Source organism: Rhinatrema bivittatum, chromosome 14, assembly GCF_901001135.1.
Source record: "Rhinatrema bivittatum chromosome 14, aRhiBiv1.1, whole genome shotgun sequence".
Classification (NCBI taxonomy): Eukaryota; Metazoa; Chordata; class Amphibia; order Gymnophiona; family Rhinatrematidae; genus Rhinatrema; species Rhinatrema bivittatum.
Window position 1 is genome coordinate 36143367 of NC_042628.1, and position 22007 is coordinate 36165373.

The following is a 22007-nucleotide window of genomic DNA, read 5'->3' on the forward strand; positions in this document are numbered from 1 at the left end:
AAAAGAAGAGAGGTGCCTGGGTTCTTATGCACAACTCATGAACACAACTCATTCTATAAGCATCTTTTGTGTGCATAGCTCGTGTTATGCTAAGCGCACATTTAGTTGGGCTCACATTCTTGAGTTTATATGCTTTTTTAATACTCCCAGTGCATTTGCATACCATTAGCATACTGCATCAGGAGTTAAATCATTTTTCAGCGCATGAGTAAAGAAAGTGTGAACTAAAATGTGGTTCACCTTTTTCTACTCACTTTTTATTACATCGCCCCTAGAAAGTTAGAAATTCTGGAGCTGCTACCATGGATGTCTTTTTCTTCTTTAGCATCTTTGAGTTCCAATTTGGACTTGCAGAAGAGCCAGGCATTTATTTGCTTCCTGAAGTGGGAATTTGTTTCCTCTGCATGCACAAGCGAGTGTTTGCACGTAAAACAGACCCTTGGAGCTAAGGGTTCTGGATCGGGCTGGACTCCCGGGAGTTTTGCCTGCCAGCCTCCGTAATGCCCAGCAGGTTGCTATTTTAAGCCGGGGATTTTTGTGTGTCTGTTATTTCTTTGTAAAGAAGCTGGCACATAAGGGAGTGAGTGTGACAGGAAATAAACCTTCCCTCTGTTTCTCTCTGTCCACACTCCCCGAAGGGCACCGCTGGGTCAGCGCACGGCTGCGGGGTCAGAGATGCCATAAAATGTCCCCATAGTTACCAGGCTGCAAAGACACAATGGGCGCATCGGTAACCATGCTAGGGGGGGGGAGAGACCGCGCTAGGAAGCAGGCCTGATCTCAGATTTTGGCGCCCTAGGCAGGGCTGCAGAGTGGGAGGGAGGAGGGAGACTGGAGGAGGGGGGGGAGGGTTCCCTAGGCACCAGCACACAGCCACATTTTATTTTTTTTGGGGGGGGGGGCGGCAGTGGGATGACCGGGCTGGCATTGATTGGGGCTCAAACCTTGCCATAATGGAAGGAGCTTGCTAATGTGCTCCCTGCTGCTTCCTTGATCTGGCACCCTCATTATGAAATTCCCTCCAAATCGATTTGAGGCATGAAAGCAATTACCCAAACTCTAAGAAGGGCATTAGTTTTGCTTTATAGTCAAGTTTTTGGGAAATAGAACATTTTGCTGCTTTCTAAGCTTCCTCTCTTCTTTGGCACCTCTGCTTTAAATGTTAATCATTAAACTGATATTTAAAACTGACAGTTCATTTACACTATTGCCTTTCCTGTAGCCTTATTATTTAATTTGTTTTGTAATAGTATTTTATGTTGTTTTACTTATTGCATTTTAATATATAATTATGGATTTTCTTTGATGGGTTAAGGGGGTAGGTGGGCTGTCATATCAATAAACTAAACTGAACTCTATCTCTCTCGCTCTGCTGACTCTCTCCTGTGGCGGCGACTCTCAGTGCTGCTGCGATCTGGCTTCACAGATGGGGTTTACGGCAGCGCTGAAGCTGTTGGCCATGCTCCCAGGATTTCGTCTGTGGCAGCAGCAGCCCACCCTGGATCCTGGGACGGGGTTGGGAGAAAAGAAGAATGCTCTTGGGGTCTGGGGAGGACATGGCTGATGTTTCACTTAGGGTGTCTAGCACCGTCCTTAGGAAGGAGGGTCAGTAACCATGAACGGATGGGAGAAGGAGCATCTGGAACCATGTATAGGGTGGAGGAAGGAGCCACTCATTTCTGGTTCTTCTTTTTCAATCTCAAGAACTCCATTAAGCAACCACCAGCTATCGTCACTGTGCAATGAATGGGATGATATCCCTTTCTCCCCTCCCGGGATGCTGTGAATGCTACCTCTGTAAGATCCAAGGAGCAGAAGTCAGGCTCGGAAACCAAACCCAGATCTTCAATGGGCAGCACTGCCACCTGTCCTTTCCTCCTCTGTCCTATACTTTTAGAAGTGAATAAATGAGGATCTTACCTTCTTTTTAACGAAATGCTATGATTTGTAGTTTAGGGGTCAGAGATTCCTAAAGACTCTGGCTTGTCTCTGATCCACTCTCACTGGGTGACCTTGAGTGACTCACTTAAGCTCCCTGTGTGTGAGGCAGGTGCACAGGTGGAGCACCTGTCTTGGTGCTGTGTACACTATGGCCTTGGACAGATGTTATTGACAGGGCTGCTGACATTAAATCATCGTCATGTTTATCTCAGTCTCAATATTCAGCAATCTATTCTACAATTTTAGGCGTTAGTGTATTTGTTTAAAACATTTCTTACATGCCCTTTTCCAAACAGTATTCAGTTCAAGGAACAACAGAAATCATTCACTCGAAAGATGTGGACAAATATACAAATATCTTAGGACTAACTTAAATAGGTCCACAAAGACCAACTAAGCTCTACTGACAACACAGCAGAAATCTAGTGACTGAGTCATAAAATAAATAGCATTGTAGCAAAACTGTAGCAGTATTTGAGATGATGAAGATGCCAAACATTCCTGTAGTTAGCATCTTTAAGTTTAGCATCTTTAAGTTCCTGGTCGGGTATTAAAAGTTTATCAGAAGTGTGAGTAGTCATGTATTTGTCAATGCTCTTTTGGCAGGGAGGAAGGATCTGTTGGCAGTGTTTGTCTGTTCTTTTGACGACGGACTTCAGATTGAGGATCTGAGTGAGAATCTTAGTGATCTGGAAGGCACGCATAAGGATAGCCTTTTGCTCAAGTAGATAAGCCCATCTTCTCTTAGAGCCTTTAACATCAGTGTTTAAAGTTTTGAATATTGTTCGAATCGGTATTGGTAACCAATGTTGTTTCTTTAGGACATAAAAACACATACAAACATAGAAACGTGATGGCAGAAAAGACTATAAGGCCTTTCTAGTCTGCCCATCCACTCAACTAATTCAGCTTTGCAATGCTTACCACTCCCTCAGCGATCCTCTGTGTTTATCCCATGCTTTCTTGAATTCCATGGGGATGCTATTCCATGCACATACTATGCTCTCTGGCCGGATCGCAGAATGTAGTGGTGGATTGGCTGAGTTGAGCGTTCCATCCCCACGATTCCATCCCCCCTGGATCAGACAGTGGCAGATCACATTTTCTGCCTATGGGGGATTCCGGAAGTGGACCTCTTCACCTCCCCTTGCAACAAGGTGAGCACCTTTTGCTCCCTGTACAGGGAGTCTGGAAGGCCAGCTTCAGATGCCTTTGCCTACCATTGGGGCAGGGGCCTTCTGTATGCTTATCCTCTGCTGCCGCTGGCGTGGAAGATTCTCCTGAAGCTCCGCCAGGATGGGGGGGCCGAGACAGGTTTGGTTCCCGATCCTTCAGGATCTCTCGGGCAGGGAACTGATCGGTCTTGCACTCAAGGACACATTCTCCAGTTCTATACTCACGTTACTGTGCAGTGCTGAACTGGAGATCACATGCCGACCCATGGGACCACTTACGAAAGGAGAGCTGCAGGCTTGAATCAGATAGAGAGGTTTCCCTTTCCTTTTTCTCCCCATTCTCAACCAGAATCAGTTCTTGGAAAATTCAGCATAAGGGGCATGCCGGCGGCGACTTGCCACAGGGCGCCTCCTTTAGTAGGTCTCCAACTCTGTGATGACATTGGCGTTGGGCGGCCCCAATGGTTCCTGCTCTCTTTCCTGGTCCTTCTCCTCCTCACTGGGTCTGGGCGGCAGGTCAGGGAGCTCCAGGGCCCATTTTTCAGGTCAGGCTGTCACTCTCTGTTTTTCACAGCACCGCAATTGTACCCGTTGGCACCAGGTTCAATATCTGTGAATTTACTAGAGTTTGGGAACAGCCTGTAGCTTGGTATTCACCCATTCACCATCCTGCTTGTCCTAGGAGAAAACAGAGTTGCTTACCTATAACAGGTGTTCTCCTAGGACAGCAGGAGGTTAGTCCTTCGTGTGTTCTTTTATTTTTTTGTAATGCTATGTTATGAGACTGAAGGGGGACCCCGCGTGCACGCATGGATAGTGGCATGCTGGGCATGCTCCGTGTGCCAATCAAAGTTCTAGAAACTTTGACAAACGTTTTCCATGCCAGGCTCCATCTGATGATGTCACCCATGTGTGAGGACTAACATCCTGCTGTCCTAGGAGAGGACCTGTTACAGATAAGCAACCCCTCATTCGAGAGCTTCCTTTCCATTGAAAGTGGCTCGCCTCCTACGCATGGAAACCTTTGAGATATTTAAATGTTTCTATAATATTTCCTCTATCTCGCCTTTCCTCTAGGTGGTACATGTAGATCTTTGTCTATCCCCATATGCTTTTTAGAATGAAGACCACTGACCATTTTAGTAGCCAACCTCTGAACCGACTCCATTGCTTTATTCACCTGTTTGGCCTCCTTAGGATCATCAGACACGATGACTCCCAGATCCAACTTCATTCATGCTTAGAAGAATTTCAGCCCCATACTGTTCCTCTCCCTTGGGTTTTTGCCACCTAAATACATAACTGCATTTTTTTAGCTTTACATCTTAGCTGGATGTGATGTGGCCATGGAGTTTGCATTCTAAACCTACATACCTAGAGGCCGATGCAATAAGGTGCGTTTGGCAGACTGCACAGTTTAACTCTCTGGTGTGCACACATTTTTCTGCGCCAACTTTGTCGATGCAGCAAGGAGTTTTGTACACAAAAAATGTGTGCACAACATTGCGCATTTAAGTTAGCACCCATGCATGGAAATTCCTTGCTAATGATGACATTGGCTATTACCTTCACGGTACTATAAAATCAAAGGTATCAAATACTGGCATCAATAAAGTTAACAAAACTCACACAAAAAGATGCCAGAAACATATACATGTAAATATAAAAACATACATTTTTATTGTTTCAACAAATTTTTTTTTTTAAAGACATGATAGAAGTCTACAAAATCATGAAAGGACTTGAACAAGTTAATGTAAATTGGTTATTTACTCTTTAAGATAATAAAAGGACCAGGAGGCGCTCCATGAAGTTAGCAAGTAGCTCATTTAAAACAAATCCAAGAACATTCTTTTTCACTCAGTGCATAGTTAAGCTCTGGAAATCATTGACAGAGGATGTGGTTACAGCAGTGAGTGTAACTGGGTTTAAAAAAGATTCTGATAAGTTCCTAGAGTATAAATCCATAAACTGCTATGAAGGTAATTAATAAGCAATAGCAGCTTTTGATCTATTTAATGTTTGGGTACTTGCCAGGTACTTGTGAGTTGGATTGGCCACTGTTGGAAACAGGATGCTGGGCTTGATGGACCCTTGGTCTGACCCAGTATGGCATTGTCTTACGTTCTTATAGTCTCGAATACAATACATAGTCAAAAGCAAACAATCAATTCTAAAAACAAACAACCCCAAAATTTACCCAATTCCAATTAGGAATCTAGTTTCAATGGCTATATGCCTTAATATCCTTTATCTGACAAAAACTAACTTGTAATAGATGGGCAACTAAAACCCATTACATATTCATAACCAAATGTTCCTTAATTGCCAATTTTATATATTTAAATCCGAATATTTCTTAGTTGCCAATTTTTTTGCATACATATGCTCATTATGCCAACCTTAACGTGTTTACTAATATTGCATATTAACTGATATTCTTCACAGCCACCCCTGTCACTTTTTCCAAAACTCTACTATACAGAAACACACAACTATACAGTGTGTCTTACAAAATCCTAGGAACCATTTCTCCTAGGATTCTGAACATAAGTATTCACTCATTAGGTTTAATACTTTGCAATAAGGGCAAAAGCTTTTATTCCATTTTGACTTGCCTGAAAAATGTAAATATTTGGCTTCCCGGTGTTCGGCGTGCCTTCAATCAGCAAATTGATGTTTTTATATTTACATGTATATGTTTTGGCATCTTTTTGTGTGAGTTTTATTGGCTATTACCTTCCAGTGCAGAGAAGTGCTCTAGCTTACCTTGTGTTTCCTTTGTGCTGAAAACTTAACACATGGTCCAAAGTGGAGTGAAGTTTCCAGGGCTAGAGTTAGTCTATGGATGGAAGCTGGAGTTCTAGTGCCAGGACCTGTCCTCATTATGTGCAGAAAACATGCTTTGGGCACAGAAAGCATGTTTTCCATGCATAAAATACAATTTATGCACACGAGACATGCTTTCTGAGATGAAAACATTTTTGTACGCATAAATCATACTTTATATTTGGAAAACATGATTTGTGCCCATAAACCTTGTTTTCTCTGCATAAAATATGGGAAAGCACATAAATCATGTTTAGCTGTGTTCATATTTTCTGGTTTGTGGGCATTTTTTAAACTCTTGAGGTATTGGCATGCTATTAGCTTACTACATTGGAAGTTTAAAAAAAAATGATCTTGTGTGTTAAGAAGCTATGCTCTGGATTTCAGTGCACAGTTGTAATGCTCAGCTTTTTACGTTGGCCCCTTAGTCTGGTCGTTGCAGTGATGGTCCTGGGCCCTGAATCCAGCCACAAGGTTTAAGGATCACTGGCCCTCACCCATGGGCTGTGAATGCTGCTCCATAATATTCCTGGTCAACCCAAGGAGTAAAAGACCACCCCTGGATTAAACCAGGGGAGGGTGGAATCGGACATTCACCCGTCTACATTGCGAAAACAGGGCTTAGCTTTGCACCCCCCACCCAAATATTAGATAAGGTACAAGAAAGGACCACTAGGATACTAAAGGGGATACATGGGTTTGCAGATTCTGAAAGACTGCCCATCTGGGGCTAGAAAAATTACAGAGGGAGAGATGTAATATCCTACCTTTCTGTTTCATCTTGAGGTGAATGTAAAATCATCACACACAAATGTAAAACAGTGCAATAAAAAACCATATAATTAACAAGAAAATAAATCCTGATCTGTGCAGCATTATATGACATCATTTACAAGGACACATGATTGAGGCCCCCAAACAGCGCTTAATGTAAATGTAAGTGCATAATAAAGACAATCAAGGTGTAGAGGAAGGAGAACTGGATCTCTAGGTTTATTGTTTGCTGTGAGTTAAACTTGAATATGTAATTTGTAAAGAGAATGTAATGTCCTAATTTCTTGTTTATGTTTTTTTAATATATTTTGTTTTTACTATGCTTGTAATCTGCTTAGCATATGTCATTATAGGTGAACTTAAAATAATGAATAATAATAAATAAATGCAGTTTTCTGCTCTCTCCACCAAACACACTGCCGAGGCTTGGCGAGACGGAAACTATCTGCATTTGTTTCTCACACACCCCCCCACCCCCCCACCCCCAAATCCCGTTTTAAGGAACAAACCACTCGAGCTTGCTGTACTTAAATTTAAAATGTAAGCCGTTCTAGGAATAAGCAACATTATAACCTGGTGAATTATCTTGCAGAACTGTATACAGTAAAGATGTTAAATAAATGATGCCTGTTATCCTAGTATTAGCTTCTGCAGGTCCAATTCCAGCTTAAACTGCAACCGGTTGCCGGATAAGCGTTTGTGTAGTGTGTGTGTGTGTGTGTAGTGTGTATGTGTGTGTGTGTGTGTGTGGGGGGGGGGGGGGGGTATCTCACTCGGTGCCATTGCAGGGCAGTCAGGCCTTTCCGATGGATGCCGAGAGACTGACTTACAAGTGTCACGTCCAGGCCTGGTGGTGGGGGGAGGGGTTCGAACCCAGACAGTGATCTCCCTCCCCCTCTCCTTACAATCCCTCATTTCCATTCTGCTCCTCCTCCCTCTGGCACCCATCGCCATGCAATTGTTCCCCCAGCCTTATTTCAAATATTTTGGCGGGCTGTCACGACAACAGAAGCTTAATTAATGGGAGAGCTTTCGCCGTGCATGCACAATGGCATCTGAAAAAAAAAAAAAGAAAAAGAAATAAGCAGGAACTGCTGCTTTTACAGGGGGGGGGGGGGGGGGGGGGGAAGCCTCTTCGACGTGATTTGCTGAATAGGCCGAGTAGAATAAGCGCACTCCAGGGGCCTGTGCACATTCCCCTCCAGCTGCTGCAGCCTTTGCCCCCGCTCACACGTTTCAAACCTGGGCTCGTTCAACCTCCTTTTTTGGATTAAATAGTTGTAAAGCGATAAACGGATAAGGGGGCGATTTGCACGGCTACCTCTCACGCCTTAAGAGGGTTTTGGGTTTTTTTTTAATTAAAAAGCGCGGTGCATCTAAATTTGAGGCACAGCTTTATAATTCACACTTCCAGATTTCTCCGCTGGATTTTAGGGTTTGCACGGTGAACCCAAGCCAGACCTAGCGGCTCCAAACTGATTTTCCACAGCCAGGCTGCGGAGTGGCCAGCGTTCGTGACTTCACCTTTCACAAGGCTTTTATATCAGCGGCGGCTCTTGCTTTGTCTTCCTTTAGAAAATGGGCTCTTTTTTTGTTTGTTTTTCTCTCGGGGATAAACGATTCGTTTCCTACAAAACTATGCAAAACTCCTGGGACTAAAACTTGCGATCATTTGCTCATATTTCTGTCCGAGTCCATATGTTAACGCATTAAAGCTAACTATATATGCGCCAAACGATGTCACCAAAAACCAAAGGCGGCACATACAATACAAGCAACAACAGCAGGTTCTAAAATGTTTGTTGTAATCCTTAGAAATCCCCTCAGAGTTCAATTATTTTCAACCAGAAGGGTTTACAGAGGGAAAAAAAAAATGAGAAATGCCAACAATACAAAACGTGCACAGGCTATTCAGTGCCTCTCGGGTCTGTGGCAGCTGCGCGTCCAACATCTGGCCAAGGATCGCATCGCATCAGCTTTTTAATTTTGTTTTTTTTTTTTTGCTCTTTAATTATATTCTTTTTGGAAGGGTGGCGGCCCTTCTTCGCCTCATTGGCTAGAAGTTTGCATGCTCTGCTCTGATAGGACACGGACGTATTTCCCCTCCCCCTCCCCCCCATCTCTCTTTGAAACTGACCAGCGGCAGGCAGAGGCCACTAGCCAGTTCCGCCGTGAGAGGGGGGCCAGGGCAGTACCCTGCGCTGTTTCGGCTTCTGCCATCCACAGTGGGGGCACCCCAGAAGGAATGAGGGACGAGGACGTATCGGCTCGGGCCGCACCATGCCGGGAGTTACTGCGCCTCTGATCCTTAGCGTCGGGCTGCGGGCAGAAGCGCGTTAAGATGCTGGCGGCCTGGCTGCGATGGGCCGCCTGCTTCGGGATCGTGAGCGCGGTGATCTGTAGTTACTCTGAAGACCAGTGCAGCTGGAGAGGCAGGTAGGGGGGGGATCAACCCACTAAAGTCAAAACAATGAGTTGTTCCGTTATCTGCCTTGTCTCCAAGGGGCCCTTTTTTTTATATGTAGATGCGTGTTTCTGGGGACCTGCAGTTTTCTTGCGCGCGATGTATTATTTTGTGTTCTTCTGCGCTGTTGGTGCTGCTGCATTGAATGGGTGACCTGCTAAGGTTTGTAAATGTGGCGCAGTGTTGTGCTGGTTACTGGGAGTAGTGGCTTTCGGTTTGAGCCAGTGTCCCTGGCGTTTTGTTATCTTCCAGAGAACGGCAGGCTCTAACCATATTCATGGCACTATAACTCGATCCCAAAGGGAAGGCTTCGGCGTCAAAGGAGCCGAAATCAATCCTGCAATTCGTAAGGTTCTAGCCAAAGAAGAAAAAAGTAAACAAACGACTTTTTAAGATATTTTAGGCTATTTTGATTTTTTTTTATTGAAAAACAAACCTGGTAATCCCAGGCTTAGCTTTTTCCAAACAGAAACAAGCGTTGGTCCTTTTTATCTTCTTTGTTTTGCGGCAGGAGGATCTTGGTCAGATTTAAAATCTGCTGCTTGGATTTTTTGTGTTGCCTGGCCCTCGTTTCTGTCTAAAGTCCTTGATCAAGAACCATCTGTCACCAGAGCGGCTTCTCTTCTCTGGCCCCAGCATCGTCGGGGGCCCGGGCTCCGCTTTCCCGTTTTTTTTTTTTGTTGAGGAGGAAAGGAGAAATAATTACTTTATAAGGACACTTTTAAAAAATATTTTTTTTTTAGTTGAGATATTTTGCATTCTGACACAATTCTCCTTTCCGGATGTTTAACCTTCTTCCCTCCCCCCTATCTCCCCAACTTTAAGGCAAAATCCTGTTTTTTATAACATTTATCAGCCTAGGCTGACATAGATACTTTCATTTAAAACTGCCTGAAAGCTTGCAGATTTCTCCTTAAGTTTGGCATTCATTGCTTCTTAAGATGCTGTAAGAGAAAATCAAACCTATCCATTCCTTAAATCATTATGGATATAATTTTGCATGACTCTTATGGACAAACACACAATTCTGCGCCGTTAATAGTGTCCAGATGGAGGAAATGTTCCTGTAGCATCATCAGCCAATAAAACCCAGCAAGGCTCTCTAGGATACTGAGACTTCCCTTTTAACGTGAATCCTGTATTGGGAGCTGGATTTGATACACGAAACGCGGGGACTCGCCACAATAGAAATTTTGTCCTGGCTGGCTTCCCATACTGCTGAGCTTCCTGCAGGTCCCCTTCTGTAAGGTGACCACAAGCCGGCCACGGTCCAGAGTGGCCGAAGCTAGTCGTGAAGTGTCAGGGAAAGCGTGCGTTCCCCGCAGATCCACTTCCGGGGCTGGTGCAAGGGCATTAGGTGCTCAGGGTGAACCTTCAGTCTTGTGCCCTCCCCCTTACCTGGCTGCCTATCAGTGGCAGTTCTGCCTCTCCCTCACCCCCTCTGCCAAGTCCAGCATCCGTTCTCTCCTCCTTTCCCATTCACTCCTTGCTCAGCTCACCAGCGTCCCCTCTCTGCATCCCAATCTCCCTTGCCAAGCGCTCTCTCTCTCTCTCTCACCTACCCAGCTTCCTCTGTCTCCACTCCCCATATCCAGCCAGCATCCTCTTGTGGTGCTGTTCCTTAAAAGGTGTCTTGGGGGGGGGGGGGGTTTCCCTCTCTTCCAATTTGGTGCCTTAGTTCACCTAATGGAAGAACCAGCTCTGTCTCCTTCAGGAGTGGAAAGGCTTGGACCCCACTGCCACACAGTCCACAGCCTCTCCTTATCCTGTGGGACACGAAGAAAGCAAACGAGTATCCGTTATTTCTGGGTCAGAGCGGAAGCACCAGAGGAAACACTGGATGGGAAAATTAGAAGTTTGAAGGAGATTTGAGTCTGGTGAAACAGACTAAATAAAAGCAAGTTGTCAAGGAGGAACATCTGGGGAGAAAGCCTAGGCGTAATGCCGTGGAAAGTTGTTTTTTTTTTTTTCTTTTCTCTATGCCACGTGGGCTACAGATCAGAACCAATGTAATATTCCCATAAACACAACAATAATCTAGGAGAATTCATGCAGTTTGGGTGAAGATGTGCAAGCAAGAGGATGGAGAGAACTATGAAAGGGAACCTTTTACTGCCAGTAGAGTAGTTTGAGAGCTCTAAAAGGCAGCGCAGTTTGTGTGACATGAAGATAAAGCGAGAGAGAGAGAGAAAGAGGCAGTACCAAAATATCCTGAGCTGCTAAAGAAAATGAAAGGAGGACACAAACTAAGTTTTCAGTGTCAATGAGAGGAGCTTTGTCTGGAAGCCAGTGCCCAACAGAACCTTCTATTGCTGAGGAAGAAAAGTCCTGTGCCAAACACTGCTTGATGCTTCTGGGAAGCAATGCCTCGGGCAGTTTGAAATTGAAGCCCCTGCTGGTGCACCATTCTGAATATCCAAGGACCATGAAGGACGAGCAAAGCCAAACTTTACCAGCGATTTTTGGAGACTGAACCGGAAGACTGGGGTGACGCCAAGCATTTTTCAGGAGTGATTCATTTCTTTTTTTTTTCCGTCCTGGTGTTGAGTGCTACTGTTCCAATAAAGCATTGCTCCTTATGGATAATGCCCCATGCCATCCGGGTCAGTCTTGGGGACCTGTCTGACAATGTGAAGGTCAAGTCCCTACCCAAAACACATAATTGATCTATCCCATGGATCAAGGTGAGAGGTTCCATACAGGTAATAAGCCTTTAATGTGACTTTCAACAACTGATAAAAGAAGCCGATGGGGTGTAGAAGCCACCATCCAGGGTGTCCTGGCACAAGTACAACCTCATGAATGCGAGTGACATCACTGAGTCCTGGGAGGAAAGCAAAGCATGGAGTCTGGTGTGTGGAAGGAGATATATGGCCAACATGTGTTCACACTGTCCAGAGTCTATTGGAAATAGAAACCATTCCGCTGATCCAACTGATCGTAGTGATCCTTGCAAATGATGATGGATTTGAAGATGTCCTTAGAATCAATGTGCTCAGCTTGCTACAGTCCCATGCAGAAGCCCTGCCCAAGGAGCGTCTGATGCAGCTGGAAGATGTAGACGTGCCACCCAGTATCAGCTGAATGCAAAGCAACTCTGCACAGCTTGTGCACACTTGTTGTTCATCAGAATCTAGAAAGCAGAGCCCCAATAGCAAACACAGCCTTGCTACAGAAAAGATGCTCAGCTGTTGCAGGGAGCTGTACAGAGAGTAGTGCTCAAAGCAATTGTGAAGGTGTTTCATAAAAGAGGCGGGAGCAAGCAGCAAGGCAGCCCAACGCTGGCTACTGCTCTTCAGTCTGAAGCAAAGGATGAGCCTCTGAGGGAGAAGATGGCAGGAGATCCCAGAGGATGAGGAGATGGTTCAAGTGATCCTTCATTTCTAAAAGTTACTTCTTATGCTTCCCCCCCCCCCCCCAATAGAAACACTTCAGGTTCTTAATGGGAAAAGAAGTTTGGATAAATGGAATTTCAATAATCAGAAAAACTTGCAGAAACTTCTCTTCCTTCTACAAGAATTCCTTGATTTCTTTCTATAGCATCTTCTTCCCAGGAGTCAGAAGAGAAGGTTTGCAGTTGTTAGTGGAAGATGTTTTGATACAAACTGCAAACAGAGAACTGGCGGTTCAGTTTTCCTAGGCAGAGATGTGCATTTTAATTCATTTGGATTGGGATTTTCATTTTTTTTTTGTGTGTGCTTTTTTTTTTTTGTCTTCAGAATTTCTACATGCATTTCATAGATGTGTGCACAAAAAAAGCACTTTTATGCACGCAACGACATCCGATGCGTCCACCCAGCTGTGAGCCCAATGTGCATTAATTTCAGAAAACACATGCAAACATTTTTGTTTGTTCCATTTGGAACAAATCAAAAAATACCTTTTTTTTTTTCCCCCAAAAAGTGCATTTATTTGAAATGAATGCATATCCCTACTACAAAAGTACTTTAATCTTTTTGTTATTTCATGGTACACTTTCCAGTTAGTTCAGTCCTTGCAGCGCACACCTCTCTCTCTTTATCAATCCACTTTCTCGCCCTGCTTTCTCTGTCCTCTTCTGTGCAACCTTCTCTCCCTCTGCTCTGCATCATCTTCTACCACCACCCCTCCAACATACACCCACTTATGTGTTCCTTTCTCTTACACCCTTCACCCACATGTGGGACCCTCCAGCTGGTGGGAGAAGAGTGATGCCTTTTGCCTGCGTCTGCCTCCTCCACCGCTGACTTTACTCGTCTTAACATGTAATGCCAGCCGGTACAGCAAGACTACAGGGCTCTGCACAGTCAAACACCAGCTTGAAACCGGCTGAGGAATAAGCAGATGCAGCATGAAGCATTGCTTTCCTCCTGCCAGCTGGAGGAAGGGGGAGCGGATTACATGGAGGCTGCACTGCCGTGGCACACAAAACTGGGAACGTTCCCGGAGAGGTTTGGGATGGCCAAGGCTTTTTCAGGAGATAAGACTTCTGCTCTTTTTAGGTCTCTTGTTTAAAACATGCAAAAAAAAAAAAAAAAAGAAAAGCAAGTTTTCCTCACATCTCCTTCCTAGATTGCACTACCCCACTCAAATATAGTGGGCACTGTTATATTTCCAGATTTTTAGCAACTGGATAAAGCAATAAAAAGCTGGATGCAGCTGCAGCAGCATCTGTTTGTCAGTGAGGTCCTTTTTCTTCAAGCCAAACTTTATGGCCAGGCTGAGTAAGGAGCCGGAAGAGGTCAAGTGGCTTGTCCAGAGGTCGCTGATCTTTCTGTTGGGATTAGAATCTCCTCGTCTGGCCAGTAAGAGGTCTTCCCAGCCCCCCTCCCTCAGACCTTGGTGACGTGAGCCACCCTTTCAACAGGAATGCAACTTCAGGTAAAGCGGATTGTCCCCCCAAAATCCTACTCGGCATTGCAGCCCTTCCTTGGTTTCCTTGCTGTGGGCTACAGTACCCCAGCACAGATTAAATAAAAAAAAAGATTTTGTGGCTCTTTGTTTAAGTCTCTTCAGCTTGGCAGTTGTCAACGCACCCCTTCAGTGGGCAGTAAAGTTCAGGGGGGAATGCTTTTTATACAGTTCAGCGTTTTCATCCGGATCACATCCCCAGGGAGTATGCCACCACCTCTGGTGCGGAAGGCCCACTGGCACTTTGGTATTTAATGTTCAGGGAGAACCAGTAGGATAAAGGGAGTGGGAAGGAAGGTTGGATTATTACATTTTCCTTTTCCATTCTGTTGCTATATCTTTCTTCAGAAGATGCTGATGTTTACACTTATTTTATTTCTTTTTTTTGAAGGTTCCTCCTACTTAGCCTTTCCCATCCTTGGGACTTTAAATGGGACGTTGTGCTGATCCTTACAGTAACCCCCATCCTGGCCTCTTCCTAATACATACGTACAGTACATGGCTACAGCTGATCAGTGGCAACAGAAGACCTTTTTTTTTTTTTAATGGGTATACTGACAGTGTATATGCACCTTTTTTTATTTCAAAAAATGTAAAACAGTTACAAGAATCAAAACCAAAGGAGACACAAGATGAAAACAAAACAGCTAAGTTTCTAGTTTGAAGACTCCAGCAGGTCCTACTGCTGTATCTTGGTGCAGAGTGACCGATTTTTTTTGTACTTGCTTGCTGATCTTCCTCCTAGGGAGGCACTGAACTGAGCGCATACCACTGGCACCAAGCAGGCATTCCTTTTTTAGCATTTCAGCACCAGCCACGATGCACCGCCTGGGGTGCGCTGGCCCAGCAGTGCTCCCTCTAGCACCGCATTCAGTGGCTCCAAGAGCACCCAAAGAATGGCACAGCCTGTTTAGAGGAAAGATGCAGCTAAAGCCAGTCTGTCTATTCCAATGCCAGAATGCTGACTTGTTTTCCCTTTTATTGATTCCCAAGCCAAGCTTTCATTCCCGGGGGCTGGCTGAGGCTGTGTGGATGCTGTGGAGGGGAGTCCTAGCCATTACTCAATGGTGACACCTACTGGCTGATTATAGAATGCATTCATACCTAGTTCCATCTTTTTTTTTTTTTTTTTTGTTCCAGCTTTCTTCCCCCTTCAACTTCTTCCTTTCTTTCCTCAAGAGGGCTCCTCTCAAATATGGTAGAAGCTGTTTATGCAGTTTCCAAATTTTAGGCTTTTTCTAGACCTGATAAGGGGTATCTATCTGATTGTGGTGGTGATGTATAAGATGGGGTGTATATAAGATTTATATATTCTTCCTTTCCGCACTTCAAGGCGGATTATGTTCCAGGTACTTCCCTAACTCCAGAGGGCTTGCTGTCGAAGGACCTCATTTGCTAAGCATTTTTCTCAGACATGGAATGGGAGAAAAGTCCTTAGCAAATCAGGCCCTAAGTTTGTACCTGCAGCATTGGCGGGTGAAGTGATTTGTCCAAGGTCACAAGGAGCGACGGTGGGATCTGAGTCCTGGCTTCCCAGCCCACTGTGCTGACCGTTAGATGACCACTCCATGTGCATATACTGACATAACCTCGTCCTCGGGACACAGCCAGCCAGTCAGGTTTCCAGGGTCTCCGCAGTGAAATATGCATGAGGGGAGATTCCCATGCCCCTCCTTCACTCTCTCTACAAATCTCTCTCGTGCATATTCATGGCGGAGATCCTGGAAACCTGACTGGCTAGGTATGTCTCGAGGATCGGGGTGAGAAGCACTGTGGCTGGGGGGGGGGGGTGGGGGTGATAAAAAAAAACCTGGCCACCAGAGACCTAGGTGCCCTATACCTTTAGGGTCTGATCCCAGATTTAGGTAGAGGAGCCTCAGCAGGAGCTGGGCCTGGGTCACCGGAGGGGCGACTGCTTGACTGGGAAAGGGAAGAATATAATGACAAACACAAATGAATTAAAAAAAAAAGTTCTTCCCCTCCCTGGTGCCTATGCTTTTGGTTCAGAACTTTCCCCCCCACCCATATATATATATATATATAATAGCAGGGCTATATATGAAAGGCAGGTTCATCGCTGAGTGTAAACGTGGCGGGGGCTCTCTGATGCAGTTGCACAGGACATAAGTCTGCTGCTGATCTGAAGCTGGCAGCGCTACGGCACTCCAAGCAGGCTCCCATATTGCCTGCCGTTTCTGATGACAGGCTGGGGGGGGGGCATGCAGTAATTATAGGACATAGTTCATATTCTGGTTGCTCGTAAAATGGATGATAAGCTGCACATACAAAATGTGGCTTGCTTTTTTTTTTTTTTTTCTTTTTCTCCTTTGGAAGCCTTAGAAGACTGTGCAGCCAGAAGCAAGGGCAGCTGCCCCTCAAGTTCTTTTGTCTGGTGTGATATGCCGTGCTCACACAGGTCATCTGTAATGTCCAAGCTGCCTTACTTTTGGCATTTTTGTATTGTGTTACAACGTGTTCTTCCCTCCAGGGAACAGCATGAGCTAGGGGTACACTTGAAGTGTGTGCGTGTTCTTTCTAATGACACACAGACACTGTGGCTTCGCCTTATTTCCATAATAAAGCATGATCTGCCCATTTTGTAACTTATAATTTGAAGACCATCTGCATTGAATTCAAACTGTTGAAAGGTGCATATGCAGTTATTTGAGTCTTAGAACACTGAACACACGTCGACCGTACTCTGTGTACACATGGACTGTACCTTAGCACGTTTATATACGCATGAACTACACGCTGTGCACGGTGTACACAGGCTACTGGTGGCCAGCCAGAAGCTCCATTTTTAGTCCTGCTCGATTTTCAAGATCCCAGGCAGAAACTTATGGTCCTGTTTTCTATACTGGAAGCAAAATTTAAAGCTCATGGTTATTTGAACTTGGTAAACTGGCAGAGGCTTTGGTTCTTGCGGCTGTGGACACGATGGTGAGAACCTAGTGTTCAGATGCTGTGTGACTGACGCTGTTGTCTCACTCTTATAAAAAAAATAATTATTGAAAAAGTTACTACAGTAGCTACAAATGTAAACCTTCCTATAAGTGGACTGTAAGTTGTACAGCAGCTCAATGTGTGGACTGACTAAAGCACTCACTCCCTTTTCATTCTCAGCTCTGTATGATAAGAATAGCTGTTGTCTCGCAGTGACTGTTCCCATGCTAAAGCCTCGCTATTTTCCCTTACAGTGGGCTGTCTCAGGAACCGAGCAGCGTGGAGCAGATCTCCCTGCGGTGTGCCGAGGGCTCGCTGGAGTGGCTGTACCCATCGGGGGCCCTGCGCCTCAGCCTCTCCCCTCGCCTCCCTTCGGGTAGCGCGGTCGCGGGGAAGGGGCCAGGGCGCGTCACCGCCTGCGTCAAACCGGCCGCCTCTTTCCAGGGGGCCCAGATCTACCTGGAGAGAGACGGCCTGCTGGAGCTGCTGCTGTCGGAGGCCGACTCCGCCTCCCTGCGCGCCCGGGTGCGCTGCTTCAGCTGGCAGCCGCAGGAGAAGACGGCCCTCTTCCTGCAGTCCACCCTGCACCAGGACATCAGCCGGCGCATCGCCTCTTTCCGCTACGAGCTGCGAGGGGACTGGAACTCCCGGCTGTTGCTGCCCTTGAACAAGCTCAGCGTGGAAGGTAGGGAACGCCTTTAAAGCCAGCGACTTAAGCTAGGGGTCACGAGGTCATGTCTAAGGTAGTGGTACCATACAGGGGAGGCAGATGCCTTCTGTGAGGTTGGTTGACCATTTCGTTGCTATTTTCCACTGCATCTGAAGGAGGAATGTTGCTTCAAAGCTGCCATTCTGTTACATTTGATTGACCGGAGATAAACATAATGCAACCTATAGAGAGCTCCGCTCTATCCAGGACCAGTTATGCTTGCTAGACTCCACTGTGCTGTCTGCGCTATGACTGGACTTTCCTCAGCACTAGCCTGAGCTTCCACTTCTCTCTCTCTCGCGCTCCTCCATAGAAGGAAGTGTCTGGTCCAGATGGGCCAGTGCTAAGCCCCTCCTGGGGATCTCCTGAGGGGCAGGCATTATCAGGTCGCAATTACAGATCACACTAACCAGATTCCTCTGACTTCCAGGGAGCCAGCCCAGGCACTCGGCCTGCTGGAGAATGTCCAGACTGGAGGTGGGGCTTAGTATCGCATTCCTAAATTGTGATTTCTGGCCTCTGATGTGGAGACGGGCGTTCAGCACCCTTGGGGGGATTTATTACCCTCTGGCATGGCCTGTAGAGAGATGTCTCTCCCTCTGTCAGGAGGCGGCTTAGCACAGCAGAACTGGAAGTTTTCTGATTATCTAGGCTACACAGAGTGTAAGAGGCCAGTCTCCACCTAAAAAAAAAATAAAGGGTGATAGGACTCCCCCAAACTATGCCTCCTCCTGCAAACTGGGCCAATATCTGGTGTTTTATTAAGCATTAAAAAACCTGAGGGGCATGGGCAGGATGCCAGGACAAGAAGTCTGCTTTCTGCCTGAGAAGCAGAAAATGCCCATTCCTGCAACTTTACCAGTCAAAAAAGAAAACAAAAAAACCCCAAGGCTATAACTCTCTCTCAGGTTTAGTTTTGCAGTAATTAGAGATTTTAACAAGCAAGAATTGGTATTTCCTGTTTACCCATTGCTGTGGCCTCTCAGCACATCATTCCTCCAGTAGGCCGTTGTCATACAGGGGAATGCTGGCCATTATTAATTTAAAAAGTAGTGATTTTATTCTCTTTGTATTCTGAAGTTCGGTTTGGTAACTCTCCATGGAAATAGATTTGTGGAAGGAAGGAAGAAAAACGTGAAGAAAAGAGAGGGGCGTCTCTTGTTTTTTTTTTTTTGGTTTGTTTGTTTTTCTCCAGCAATATCATTGGGTGCATTTTATGGTTTCTTACAGAGTGAAAAGTCGATAGCGTCTGATCAAATCCAGTTTAAAATTCCCCAGGCTGTCCAGAGGAACACAATTATACAGTTATATTGGGGGGGGGGCCCAGGACCCAGGGCCCAGTCCACCACTGCCAATCTCCTCCCCAAAGAATAAGCTGGAGGACAAGATTGAAAGGGTTTTGTCCACATTAAAACTGCCCTTTCTCGACGTGGGGGCGGAGTTGCCATTTTCAAATCTCCATGCGTCCTTTCCTAGCAGAATTCCACCCTCCCACACACACAGCAGGTGCTTCGTACGCGCGGTGCACTCTCTCACCTCCAGAACTGCCGCAAAGGGGGTTAAAGTCCCAGCTTGAGAACTGCCCCACCACTACCCTCCCCATGGAGCAGCTTGGAGCCGCTGGGCTAAGAGATCCCTATTGAAAGGGCTCGTCCCGCTAACCCTTCGGAGTTAGCCAGCTAAATCCCCTGACAGCTGACTTACTGCTTCCTGGCAGCCCATCGCATGCACAACATTTTTAGCTGGGGGGGGGGGGGGGCATATCTGGGCCGCGGTTTCACTCTTTTTTTTTTTTTGTCTGGGAATTGCTGATATTCAGTGCTGCCCTAACAAAGTTTTAGGCGGGTTGCTCTGTTCAGACACATTCCTGTATGAAAGTTACCCGAATAACCTTATCCCAGGAAGTCCCACTGAATATCGGGGTAACTCTCTCTTTCTTTCTGCTCCCCAGCTTACTCCGTACGGATCTCACTCCTACTTTCCCTGCTCCTTCCTTTCCCCTCCCCTTCTATCCCTCTCCTCATAGGAAAGCAAACAAAACGTCCAGTGTGCTGCTCTGGCCCTGGGACACTGCCTGCCAGGTCTCATTCGGTCTCATGCAAGCTAAGGCCTTCTCCTTGTTGCCAGGGAGACGGAGGCTGCTGGCGACCTAGCGGCTTTGCTGGCTTCTCTGGGAACCCCTGTGGCTGCTGGATAAGCTCAACTGTTTTTGGTTTTATTTTTTTCCCCCCAGAGCGTTCTCTGGAAGGGAGCGTAGCACGGGTGAGCTTGGGGGGTCCCTTTGCTGAAAGGGAGCGTAGCGCGGGTGAGCTGGGGGGGGTCCCTTTGCTGGAAGGGAGCGTAGCGCGGGTGAGCTGGGGGTGGGGGTGGGGTTCCCTTCGCTGGAAGGTAGTGCGGGTGAGCAGGGGGGGGGGGGTTCCCTCTGGTGGAAGGGAGCGTAGCGCGGGTGAGCAGGGGGGGGGGGGGGGTTCCCTCTGGTGGAAGGGGGCGTAGCGCAGGTGAACAGGGGGAGGGCATCCTCTCACTGGAAGGGAGCGCAGCATAGATTGGCTTCTCTTCCAGTACTCGTGGAAATGCCAGGGGATATGCTCCTATTTCTTTTCTGCCAAGAAAAATAACATTAAAGGGGAGGCCATTGTTCCAAAGGAGGAGATATTTGCTCCCCCCCTTTATCCCCTTCGTTATTGAGCCTTGAAATCCAACATCCCAATGTATTTTAATGAGTGTCGTCTCCGGGAAACATTTCTCTTAAATTTATTCTTTATATAGCTTGATTGTAAAAAAAAATCCTTGATTGTAGCAAGCATAATCGATTGTAAAAAAAAAAATCCTCCAATTAAAGGACAACAAGGAACAACTTACTTTCTGTCTCACTGGAACCTACAACCCTCTAAATGGTTGAAACCTTATTCCATACCATCCACAGACACTATAAGGGCAATATTCAGTGTCACTTAACATCTCGCTAAGTGGCGGCAACTGAATATCCGGCCCCATTGAACGGCTGGCTAAGGTGAGGGCATTCTGGGGAGGATCCAACTTAGCCAGATAAATTTAACTCAGCTATTCAGAGTTAGCCAGATAACGTAGCCTGGTCGGGCCATAGGAATGTCGTAAAATTAGCCGGCTATACTTATCTGGCTAACTTTTTAAGAGAGCTGGGAATATTCAGCGGCACACTCGCACCACTGAATATACAATGCAAGTTGGCCAGATAAACCTATCCAGCCAACTAACTGAACCGCAGTGTGATTGAATTTTTCCATCGCTGTAGCAGACCCACATCTGTGGGCTACATTGCTTGCCACGCACAACATTTTACTCCACTGCTTTAATTCCTGAAAGTTGTTTTTTTTTTAATAGTGTAGAAAAGTTGCTTGAGAGGCTAAATAGATATTCATTACAGTTGCAGCTAAATTTTTTTATCTTAAGCCCTGCCTCTGAGGCTATGGATGCCCAGCCTCAGACTGCTTTGTTTTAATAGGTGAGGGCAGTGGACAACTTGGTTGAAATAAAGCTTAAGGGGTAATCAGAGGAATGGAGCTGACCTCTTTGTTTCCTCTGTCTTTTCCTGTTTTAGAAATACTCAGCGTGGAGTAGCAGGGGATTCTCCCCTCCTTTTATCCAGGTCTGGTCCCGAGACCCTAGAACGCCCCATGAAGTATTCCAAAGCATAGTCCGCTGCTCAGCCAGAGAGCTGGGGTTCATGGATTGATATATGCTGGGGTCAATCTCCTGAGCAGTGGGGGAGGGGGGTTCCCTCCTTGTTGCATAGTCACATGGTAAAACAGTAAACTGAAGACAAAAAAAAGACCAATTGGCCCATTCAGTTTTTCTGGTTTACACAGCTAAAGGGGTATCCCAGCATCGATTTAGCTGGTTTCTGGGGAGTCCTGGCCTATAGTTTCCAGACCTGCCTCTCTATGGCCTGTGGCATTTGCCGTGCTTCCCTCGTCTTCTCCTTATCTTGCCGCATGGGACCTGGTCGCCGGTAGTGTCCCAGCATCATTCCCACTCGTGTAGGCAGAGTTAACGACTACGGGTAGCGCAGGCTGCCCCATTGTATCCAAAGACCTCGCATCTCCCCCGCCCCCCCCCCCCCCCCCTTCAAGGACAGCCATTGCCTCCGGTCCAAGATTAGAATTACACAAGACACGGGATTAAAAAATCTGAATGCCCGTTATTTCTCCTTGACAGACCCAGGGTCCCCCTATAAGGCCTCCAGGTTCTGTCTGTCTGGTCTCAGCATTTGTGCTGAGGGAGCCTGAATGGAAGCCTG

General features: G+C 46.2%; 1 protein-coding gene across 1 annotated transcript in view; it reads left to right on the forward strand.

Annotated features, from left to right (window-relative positions):
• The first annotated feature begins 8896 nt into the window (after positions 1–8896).
• The window catches only part of METRN (meteorin, glial cell differentiation regulator), a 28482-nt gene continuing 15371 nt past the window's right edge, over positions 8897–22007 (forward strand). The window contains exons 1-2 of the mRNA XM_029577558.1: positions 8897–9155; positions 17274–17704. Coding sequence (XP_029433418.1) covers positions 9061–9155; positions 17274–17704 — 526 coding nt within the window. The 5' untranslated portion in view covers positions 8897–9060. The remainder of the gene's footprint in view (positions 9156–17273; positions 17705–22007) is intronic.